General features: G+C 39.8%; 1 protein-coding gene across 1 annotated transcript in view; it reads right to left on the reverse strand.

The window, feature by feature from the left end:
• Positions 1-3,878: 3,878 nt before the first annotated feature.
• Positions 3,879-12,069, reverse strand: part of ano2b (anoctamin 2b) — a 63,744-nt gene continuing 55,553 nt past the window's right edge. The window contains exons 25-26 of the mRNA XM_054624404.1: positions 5,482-5,587; positions 3,879-4,259 (exon numbers count right to left, since the gene is read on the reverse strand). Coding sequence (XP_054480379.1) covers positions 3,879-4,259; positions 5,482-5,587 — 487 coding nt within the window. The remainder of the gene's footprint in view (positions 4,260-5,481; positions 5,588-12,069) is intronic.

Genomic DNA, 12,069 nt, shown 5'->3' on the forward strand with positions numbered 1-12,069 from the left:
TTTGCTACTCCTTTTTTGTTCTTTTGTTTCTGTTTTGGTCTCCACCATCTTGCAGAAAAAATATTTAGGTTATATAGGACTTTTATTAGTGTTTAAAAAAAAAGTCCATTCAAAAAAACATTTCAATATCCGTACATGAAGCATTATATTGCTGTGAAAACGGGTTGCATGTTTATTGATTTCTGAGGATTTTTTCTTTTGATCAGGTAATCTCACAAAGAATACCCGGCCAAAACAATAAAAAAAAAAAAGAATAGACCAATGAGAGAAAAGCAAACAGATCGCACAACATGTAAAAATCATTTCGTAATCCATCCAACAATCATGTATTTAAGAACTTCTACACAAGCTTAATTAAGGTAACGATCAGGTAAGTAGGAACATATCTCTACTTGAGTGACAGAAACCATCATAATACCACTATCACAATTTCCTAGTCCTAAAATCCATGTGAGTATATTTAAAGTTAACAATGTGTCACTAAGTCCGAATTGAGCAGACAGATATTTGTGTTGTAATAGAAATACAAGAGCAGTTACAAGGCCTCTGAAACAGTACTGAAGGTTTACAGCATGTCGGAATGTTAACATCTTAACAAGAACTGAAAAAATGGTTTCCAAGATGGCGCCCAATTGTTGTTGCCAAAAGACCGCTATTGTGTCTTGTTGGCAAGACTCACTTCCACACACCATAACCGGGTCTCTTGACACATCCATGGTTAAAGTTAAAATAAAAAAATAAATTTGCTTCGAAACCATCATTTGTTTTTTCTACTTGTACAATAGTCTGGTCGAAACTGGAATTACCCTACAAAAAACCAGTTCTGGTTTAAATAATCTTTCTGCCATGATAACCCCTCCTACATTAGTTTTCTTCAGGGGGCATGGATTAGTGGTAAACTGAGCATTCCAATATCTAATGTGCGCACTAAAAATGCTTGGTAATATCACTTTAATTCCAAGGTACTCACAAGCAGTTAGGCTGATGGGCTGAAGTTGTTAGCCATGGCTTAGTCCCATCTGTAATTTGGGTTTTAAGATTACCATTTGCTGTGAATTTTAACTTTGAAAGAGAGACAGCTAATGCTAGCTAGACCCCTTCTTTTCTATAATGGAGGACAAACACTGAGTGCGAGGGAGCTGTACACAGGTGTTAACATGAACAAAAGTGTTGAGTGGGGATCAGTGCTAAGGTTAGCAAGCCAAGCTAATTAGCTTCCACTTCCTGAGTAAAAAGCTAGCTACCTCGTTGAACATTACTCTTACCTTATCAACATTATGTGTGCTTGATGAGAGAGGGGAAAATATATCTTATTAATGTTGGGGCTACAGGGCTATGACTATTCCAATAAAAAGTGCACCACGGAAGTTGACAACATATCTCCTAGCAACACCAGCTCCCAAATCTCAGTGGGAGCATCTATGTTCCCAGGGTCCTGTTTCTAAGTCCCTATGTTCCCAGGGTCCATGGTTCCAGGTCCTTAGTTTCCAAGGTACTATGTTCTCAGTGTACTATGTTTCCTAGGTATTGTGTTCCAAGTGTCCTATGTTTTCAAGGTCTTATGTCCCCAGGGTCCTATGTTTCCAGGTTCCAAACTTTCCAGCGTCCTATGTTCCGAGGGTTTTATGTTTCCAGGGTTTTATGTTTCCAGGGTCCTATGTTTCCAGGGTCTTTTGATTCCAAGGTCCGATGTTCACAGGGTTCTATTTTCTAAGGCCCTAAGTTTCCAAGGTACTTGGTTCCCAGGGACCTAGGTTACCCTGGTCAATATTCTGTTAATACACATGAAGCTAACTTTTCAAAATGTTTTATGTTGTCAACAACTTATTTTCCAAGGGCCCTATGTTCAAATCTATGCTTTGTTCCCTTTGACGAGTTTCCACAATAGCCTAAGTCAAATTAAGCAAATGGAGCTAGAGAACATCTTTTCAAGTTCCCATACCATGCTACATAGAGCTGGGGAACCAGCCTCTTCTAATTTCCAGGGTTGTCAATGACCTACTCATTTCAACCCAAACCACAATCTTTCCCTAAACCTAACCAAGTAGTTATATTGCCTAAACTGATGAGTTGCCAAAGGGACCTGACCATGTGTCCTTAAGTGACTAGTTGGGAATATGAATGGGTTGTGGGAACATAGGACATTGGGAACAAAGAACCCTGGGTGACCCCATATGTAGAACTGGGGAACCTAGGGCCCTTTGTCATGTTCCCATTATGTGTCATATAAATCTGCAAGGCATAGGACTCTGAGAACATACAATACAATACAATACAACTTTATTAATCCACAAGGGCAATTTGATTTTGGGCATAAATAGAAACAGACAGAGGGTTTCCTGAATGATCCCATGTCAGGAAACCCTGAGCCAAAAAACTGAAAAAAGAACCTTATCATTTTCTCGAAAAATGGAAGATTATTCACATTATTTGAATATTGTTATAGCTTATATTTCCTTGCACAACAATTGGGAATTACAATTCCAGTTTAACTTTAACATGCAAAAGCTAATTGAATTAGTTTGCTAACAAGTTGTTAACAACTATACAGCAATAGTGAGACCAGATACTGAAGTAGGCCTATGTTAGTTATCTATTATCTAAACATAAAATCAGTCATATCTATCAGGGATAAAATGACTGCTTGGCAGTCAAAAATAGATGGTCAAGTTGTACAAAATTGAATATGCTTACCGTCTGTGTTTTTTGCAGAGCTAAAGACTTCAAACATGGCTGACAGATGTACGTGACACGAGCAAGTTCTTCTATGCGAGACATAGTTCTTCTATTTGCGCAACAGTCACCCAGATTTATTACTTACCTGCAGGAATGTCAGAGTATACAGTCTATCTCATAACAAATAAATGATTGCCAAAGAAAGTATTTGTTCCCTTGGCAATAAAAACAGTGTAAGAACATGATAAGATAATTTCCAGCTCGCTGCAATTCACAGTTTGCAACAGAGTGGGCTTTCTTTTTTGCATCCCGAAGTTATTAAGTGTCAATCATTCTGTACTCAGTTGACAGATGTAAAGTCCATATGGCTAACAGGGAAAAAAACATTTGCTTCACAGTCTATTTCTAAAACTTCAGCTCGGACTAAAATCTATGAGTGGCATGCAACGCACGCCACATTGGCATGTGTATCAGTCCATCAAACATGTAGAGCAGTACGACGTGTGTATCGACCAACATGACAACTTCAGTAAAGTTTGAAAATTGATTCCAAGTAATGCCTGAATTCTACAGAGATAAATCAGATGTAAAACAGTTAGTAATGTAAAGAGAATGATCTGCTCTTCTGGGAGGCTCATGTGTGCTTTCAGTACCACATATTGAGAATTGTTGTAGCTGCTACATAAAAAAGCCTAAGCACAGAAAGCGGGAAAGTTCTGACAGTCCCCAGTCCTGTTAATGAGCCCATGTCCATCAGTCCATTTGTGTTGATTGAGTCTTCATCACTGAGTCAGTCCATTCGTTAGTAGTTCTTTCCTTATCTCCAGTCTCCTCCAGGTTCTTGTAATATTCGATTGTTCAGCCTAATACTGTTATTATTGCTTGTCTACGCTATGATGCAAGTATGCCTCACTAAATCATTTATTTTTCAAAAAAAAATGTTAACACTTTATCAGGCGAACAGTCACTGGAACACGCAGACACTCATTCAACCAGCGTGGATGATGCAGGTTCAACCACACTGAGACCAATGAATACTTTAAAGTGATGCTGTGTTGTTTTTTTATCCCAGCACTACTGTGTCAGACACAGGACACAAAAGACACAGGTTAAGACTTTCACGGACCGAATCCCCCGGGCAACGTGTTCTCCAGTCCTGAGGCCGCGGGCCGAAGCAGCCCTGCGGATGTGTGTGTTGCATGTCACACCACCGTGTGTCTGGAATTCTCGTTTTCGTTTTTAGGCGACGGGGGGATATTCCTGGTGAACTGGCTGAAGCTGGCGGCCCTGCACCTCGCCCTCGGCCCTCCTCCTTCTCCGGGCAAGCCCTGCGTCGGACCCGGGGGAAGGGTGCTGAAGCGGCCCGGGAGGAACGAGCCCTGGCTCGGGTGGAGCGTGTGGCGGCCCGGGCGGAGGGTGGTGTCCTTGGAGAAGAGGCTCTGGATGAGCTGGAATTTTTCCTTCTCTTCCCGTAGGAAGACGTCGACCAGGAGCTTCTTCTCCCGTTTGAACTGCTCCACGATGGTTTTGGGAACGTCGGGGATCCCCCAGGCAACGATGAGGCTGAGGAACATCACCAGATTCTGGAGGAGCGAGACAAGAGGAGAAAAGGACCGATGAATATAATTCATGCAAGAACCACATGTTCAAACAGATTGATTCTTAAGTGGCTTGGACGAGTAATTCAGGAGAACTGATCTGTCTTAGGAGTCATGTACAATTATTCTGCTGTCATCCAAAATTAGTTTTTGACTAATTGCTTGTTTATTTTATTACCTTGAAGAAGTTTAATGTAGGACGTATGGTGGTGTTAACCTTGATGTCCTTGCTGTAGCCCTGCAGCCTCATCTGTTCTGAGCTTCAAGCTCTACGGCTTTATCAAATATCTTTTTTTACATGCAAAGTTTTGAATGAGGTTTTGAGACAATAAGAGAGTGAGAGAGATAGAAAAAGAGTGTTGGAGAGAGGTCGGACTATAGCACATACTTTTTCTGTAAGTTATTAATAACGCGTCAAGAATTCAAAACTATTCAATACAGTCGGAGGCTTATGACACTCAAATATTAAGTTTTGTAACTCGTGAAAGTTCTCTGCCAACATTTTATTACATTTAAAAAAAAAACACTGATAATAAATATTCTAATTCCCAATTCTAATGAATGCGCGCTAATTTAACCACAAGTGGCATTGATTCTGTTTATTATTAACAGTTAACTGAAGTTAGAATTCTTTGCTGAATCAGTTGTGGCACACTCGTATGAGCCGAGCGAACGGAAATAAAAAAGTAGGAGACTGTGTAAGAATACGTAAATCTTCTTACATGAGGTCCAATGTGTGGAATTTCTTTATCCCGTACATGTTACTTTCACTTAAGAATGATTTATCTGCATCTTTAATGACGGAAAAAGTCTCCAACAGATTAGTTGTTACTCATTATGTAAGTGAGGCTTGCGGACAGATGTTTATCAAATGAGAGTACATTGTGACCAGTTTATTAGGAAAGGGCGGCCCAAACATATGCACACACTATCATTTTATGTGCCTTTTTATGATACCAATTGTTTCAATTCGACTGCAGAACACCACAACGCAAAACACAGTGTGGGTGCTTTGAACTATACTGCAGAGTAATGAGAGTGATGTGTTGGTAAAGATTACCACCATGTGTATGCACCTGTTAGACGTCTGACTAATCTCTATATTTTGTATTGTATCATGTTGTGATATTAAACGCTCTTAAACGTCTGGACCCCACACACATGAGCTGATTGAACAGCTTATAGAGGGAACACAATGAGCCCATACCTGGAACAGTATGACAAAAGCCAGTCTTGCAGCCAGGACAGACCAGTACTGTTTGGAGAAGGTGTAGGCGTCCGGAGCCCAGGGGGGTTCCCTGTAGTCTTTGTACCTAGGGATAAAGAGTGAGGTAGCAAAAAATTAAATAACTCGAATGTCACTGTTTGGTGCCTGGTGGAGCTTAGTCTGGAATCAAGTGGGTAGTCAGCATGAAAAGTAACATGGTGAAATACTAAAACAAGAGCACCAGCTACAGAATCAAACTGAATCAACCATAGACTGTATAAGAGAAGTGGACGTAGTCAGCGTAACGACACACATTGGTTTGGTGACTGCTATTTTCGAAGCCTCGAGTTTGGCTTTTTTGGCGTTCTCCATCTGTTTTTTTGGCCGTGACCATCTTGGTTTATAACTTGTTTTTTGGCTCTCCCCATCTTGGTATTTGGCCGTTGCCATTATGTTGGAGCTAAGTACAACAGAACGCTGAACAGGGCTTTTTTGGCGAAATGATTCAATTCACTTTCATGAACTGAACACATTATGAAAGGGTTAAAGTTCTAAGATGAAAATACGTACAACTCCCAGAACCGAACACACTCTGGTAGCAACCTGTGAACCACAAGGTAGCCCCGCCCTAAAGCATACCCTGCTTTATGTGACTCTAAATAGACTGAAATTTACTAAATGAACATCATGCTGTATTGAAGAAGACTTGAAACTAGTACTTGAAACCATAAACTCATGTTTACAATGTTTACTGAGGTAATAAATCAAGAGAGAAGTAGGGTCATTTTCTCATAGATTTCTATACAATCAGACTTTGTTTTGCAACCAGAGGAGTCGCCTCCTGATAGAAAGAATGCAAGTTTATGTCATTTCGGCTTTGGTTTCACTTTTCATACAAGGAGGGCACCTCCCACACTGTTTGACTGACAGGTGATCGATGATAGATTCAGTGTCTGACAATCGGTCTCAGACAAACTCTCCTCCTCCACACTGTGAGTCAAACTGATTTATCTCTCACCTGCACGCATTCAAACATCCTATCTCCTCCACTCAGCTTGAGACCCGACTCAAAGTGCATTAAACTTTATTAGGATTCCTTTCCTTTGTTTTCTTTGTAGGAAACACTCTAAACAGCAGAAAACTAGAACCACATGTGGAGAGAATGGCAGAGGGCTTTAAAAAGAGGATTTGGGAAAAGAGAGACAAGAGAGGGGGATAAGATAACAAGAAAGAGGAAAGGAACAGAGGCAGAACATATGTTTTTTTAATAAGATAAATAGGAAGTAGAATTTTTAATCAGGCCTTGAGGAAATTGATGATCTAAAACACTTGAATGAAAATATTCTTGATCTAGTCATCTGTTAGTCATTTCTGAAATTGGGTCATTTGGTAATACATTTTAGTAATGCTTTTCTGTCTCTTATGTCGCTGGCAGGCTGCTATTGGGCTCCAGCCAGCTGAGTCCTGAATTATTTCTACGTTGGCATACAGAGTGTTACTAATAGCACAGACTGATCACAATCCAAGTGTTTCATTGGCGGACACTAAGAGGCCATTAAAGTATGAAAACACGTTACAGCAATGTAACTCGTGGCAGTCGGACAATTCAGCTGCCAAAGCTGCTGCTGCTGCTGAATCTGTTGGCTGCAACGCAACGAGATCGGAGAACAAAGCGAGATGATGTCCAGCTGCAGGCGGGCTGTTTAGAGATTTAGACGCAGAAATCAAACAATGGAGTGTCTGAGGACCATAACGGGAAGTGTGAAGGAGAAAAACGTTGATGCTCTATTCTCTGTCAATGTCTACTCTCTAAAAAAAAGTGAATATAAATAAAAAATAATGAGCAAAGCATATCTAGTAGATAAGCATTTATGAGCAAACATCTGTGTTCCAGCAATTCTTGAGAAAGATTGTTGATACAGTGGAAATATAGTTTATAGTGATCAAATCTGTCTAGGTCAAATTGATCTATGATGATTATTATTATTATCCGTCTTTTTTTTATGTATTTCTCATGCACAGTACCATCTTGTTTACATTTTTATATTTATTACATGAACACAAACTAATGAAAACGGGCAGCTTTGCTATTTACTGACTCTCTGCCTTTTCCTTCATTGAGCGGCAGGGAGGGGGCGGACGCCAGTTGTGGATGACGCGGCATTATCAACGCATTCGGCGAGGGCGGCTTCAAACACAGGGGCTTTCCCCCGTGTTATATTGAGATAAAATGAGTTTTTTTCTCCCGTATTCATTTTAATGTGCTTACAGCACCAGCCTCAGGTAGACAGCGGGAAAGCAAAAGTATCATGAGAGTAAAGTTAAAAACAAAACAAAAAAGTTGATTAACCTTAGCCTGCTGAAGATTCAAAATGTTTTTCCATATGTTGTCATGTATGAAATTACCCTAAAACACTGTGAGCGGACTACTTCATTAAGCAAATTATTTGATCATCATTAGTATAGGAGTTATTTAAACTCTACAACAAATAACAAATACCCTCCTTGAGATTTACCTTCTCTCTCCCTCTTTATACATCCATGACCTTTCCCCTTGTCCTTTGCACAAGCAGGAATGCCCCCCTGTTGCTGATTGGCTGATTTAGTGTTGTGTGGCTCGGCCTGTTTGTTTCCCATCCCTTTAATTTGACCAAAACTGTATTGGATTAGAATTCGCTGACTGCACCTTTAACATGCATGCGCTGATGGCTTGAGCCAACTCATAGGATACATTTGTGCTCAGTTATTCCTGGTAGAGAACCAAGTTTATGTTTCCTGTTGGGTGCAAGCGCTTCTAAACATCATAAAGAGAGTCTCAACCTCTTTACTTATAATATAACTAATTGGATGCATTCAGTCAGTCAGTCACATATGGAAATATATACACAAGAACACAGCAGGATTCAATCAAAATCAACTCTCAGACAAAGCAGTCAGCTAAGTTGACAGCTGAGGGGAAGTTGAATCTGTAAAATCCTGCTAAATATAATGGAATTTATTAAAAAGTAAATAAACAACAATACACTTATTATGCAACTATTAGTACGTTTAAAGGAGATCAAAGAGATTGAGATTAAAAGTCAAAGATCAGCATCATGTGGAGGTATAGCTATATATAGAGCCGTCCTCCAGTCAAAATATAGCCCAAAGTGGCCACTACGGTTCAATCCTTTTATCGCTCAACAGAAGGAAGCAGCTCAATTGCCAAAAATGTTATCGTAAGTTTTGGTTTTGGGCTTCACAGAGCTGAGCAAAGTCACTTTAGCTGGTAAATTCTGTCCAAAGGGGTGAGACTGATCACACCAAGGGCAGACTCCACGTTATATAAGTAGGCAAGCCTGACAAATACACTCAGGGGCCAGCGTCACTTATAATGTTTACATCGGGCACGCTCATGAAAATCAATGTGAAGCTTGACAAAAACGTAATACGTTTGAAAGGGAAATAATCTACATAACACAACAGGCTGTGAAAATAAATGCAGGTCTCTAATCTTACTTGTGTTAGTGTGTGTGTGTGTGTGTGTGTGTGTGTGTGTGTGTGTGTGTGTGTGTGTGTGTGTGTGTGTGTGTGTGTGTGTGTGTGTTTGTGAGTGTGTGTGGTGGTTAGCACTGAGTGACATAAAGTTACAGTAGAATAGAAATGGCAAAATAGTTTTAAACATTTGGTTTCCCATTATCATTAAAAGCATCCAGTGAGTTTTGTAATGATTAGACAAATAAGGTTTGATGTAGTGTGTGATTTGTGTTATGCCACGCCCTTTTTTCATTTGTAGTACCCCCTTGTGTTAGATTTGAATACAACTTTTAAGGTATGTTCAAGGTACTTATTTGCACATATTTTTGCAAGTTTGTGACCATTTGCTCAAAGGTTGTTGACTTTGGTGTATTGATGTGCTGAGCCACGCACTTTTAAAAATGAATTGTTCAATTTCTTGTTCATTGTTCAATTTCTTGTTCATTGTTCAATTTCTTGTTCATTGTTCAATTTCTTGTTCATTGTTCAATTTCTTGTTCATTGTTCAATTTCTTGTTCATTGTTCAATTTCTTGTTCATTGTTCAATTTCTTGAAAAATGTTATAAGATATAAGCTCTATGTGCATCTGATAAGTTTGGTCAAATAGTGATCCACATAAAAAATGTTGTAGCAATCAGACCAACGGTTTAGGAGGACATGTAAAAATAATTTTAAAAAATTCAAAAGCTTCGGAATGGCGGAAAAAATCAAGTCAGATGGACTTTCGTGGTTCTCAGGGCTTTTTTGTGCTGGACATGTGTAGCCAAATTCAAGTCAATCCAATTTTCAGTGTTATGGGCGTAGCCTTTCTAAAATAGCGTTTATCTGTGTTGATTACAGCACCACCACATGGCCGATTGGAGTAATAATTCTATTATATGAGTAAACCCGGCGTAAACCTCCTGTTCTGAAAAGTGAAGCCAATGCAGAAGTGATGTTAACTTGAATTCTCTCTATTGACCATTAGGGGGCGAGTCCTCTGTTTGTATAGAAGTCTATGAGAAAATGACTCTACTTTTCACTTGATTTATTACCTCAGAAAACATTGTGAACCTCAGTTTATGGTCTCAATCTGTAGTTTAAAGTCTTATTCAATACAGCATGATGTTCATTGTATAAATGATGGTCCATTTGGAGTCAAATAGAACCAAGTATGCTTTAGAGCGTGGCTAACTTGTGATTGACAGCTCACTACCAGAGCTATATATGACGTCTCTGACACAGCCTCATTTCACTTCACTAGTTGCAATAAGCCAAGATGCCCACGACCAAAAAACAAGATTGCGATGGCTAAAAAGTGCCGAACTCGAGGCTTCAAAACCGCAGTCCACCTACCAATGGGTGACGTCACGAGGACTACGTCCACTTCTTATATACAGTCTATGGAGTAGACACATTTATCACTTATCCAACCACATGGTCTGGCAAAAATATAGAGAGGGTCAAGATGGAAAATGCTTTGCCAAACATTCACATTAATTAAGCTATGTCATGTTTTTTCTGCAGGACAACTGTGCTCATCATGATGAGCCATTGAATGCGTGAATCATAGGGAGACACCGAATTAGCAAACACAACATACATTAGTCTATTTCCACAAAGGCTGCTGCATAGTTTTTAATGCATGGTCAACAAAGAGAAAAGCCATGAAGAGTGGAGGTAATGGGGGTCCAAATTAACACAGAACTGGCTGTTAGTCAGTTACTGGCTATGTCAGTCTTATACAAAATCTGCATTTGTATTCATATATTTATCTTCAATTTGTATCTTTTGCTATCTTTAGTAACATTTGTTAGCGTCTTATTTTCAAAAAAAGAATTGGGAATAGAGGAAATGCAGATCACACTGGAAAACTGTCCTTTACAGTGAACACACAGCAGTTTAACATGTCAGATTAATTTGATGGATCAGATCAAAGTGTTGAATTGAGAATTGACATCCACACACACACACACACACACACACACACACACACACACACACACACACACACACACACACACACACACACACACACACACACACACACACACACACACACACACACACACACAGAGAGAGACACAGACACACTCTCTGTCATGAAAAAATTCCCCTGGACCTAAAATAGATGAAATGTCCTGATTGTCTCACTAAGTACTTGACCGGTGGTATAGAAAGGGAGGGTGAAATATGTGTGTGTGCATTGTGTGTGTGTCAGCAGGGACTTATGGTGTCTGATTCCTTCTCCTTATACAGTCATGAGTGAGGAATGCTGCCCGTGAGAGTCAGCTCTTCTCTCCCTCTCTTTCTTCTTTAATCTATTCATCTTTCTCTCACTCGCTCGCCAATATTTTACAGTATTTTCGTTGTGGATCAACTTCTAATTTTAGTCCTGCAAAACAAGACCTCATACTCCAGCCACTTTAGTTCTAACTTGTTAGGGTAGCATCAACATTTAAAATAGTATTGTCAAAGAAATGTGTGTCCTTCCTTGTCTCTTCCTGTTCGTTTGTGTGTTTTTTGTAGACACTCCATGTTTGGTTATAAGAGTGCAGCTTGGCAACAACTGGAGCATCTAACCCAATATTCCTTCATAAGACCAATGAGATTACAGTCAGTATGTGAGAGACTTGAGAACGTGTGTGTGTGTGTGTGTGTGTGTGTGTGTGTGTGTGTGTGTGTGTGTGTGTGTGTGTGTGTGTGTGTGTGTGTGTGTGTGTGTGTGTGTGTGTGTGTGTGTGTTCCTGGGAGTTCATGCTGCCAACATACTGGTCCCTGGGATCTAGGAATACATTTACAGACAAATATGGGTCAGACCCTTCCCATACATAGAGAGCACACACAAAAACACACACTAACAACCTTATCATAGAACATGGCTGCTGTCAGGCAACAATCCCATCAATGACCTCTAACAATAGTATATTTGTATCTGTTGCAAGAATGTACACCTTTCGCACAGTGTAGCATTCAAGTTCAGCTAAGTTTGTTACATATTAGAACACTTATTGGTCGTGTTCCCATTCGCAAAATTTGTGGATGGTACCAGTCAAACAACTCCATTCTTGGTACCACCTTGGGTGAGGTTC

This window comes from Anoplopoma fimbria, chromosome 23, assembly GCF_027596085.1.
Source record: "Anoplopoma fimbria isolate UVic2021 breed Golden Eagle Sablefish chromosome 23, Afim_UVic_2022, whole genome shotgun sequence".
NCBI lineage: Eukaryota > Metazoa > Chordata > Actinopteri > Perciformes > Anoplopomatidae > Anoplopoma > Anoplopoma fimbria.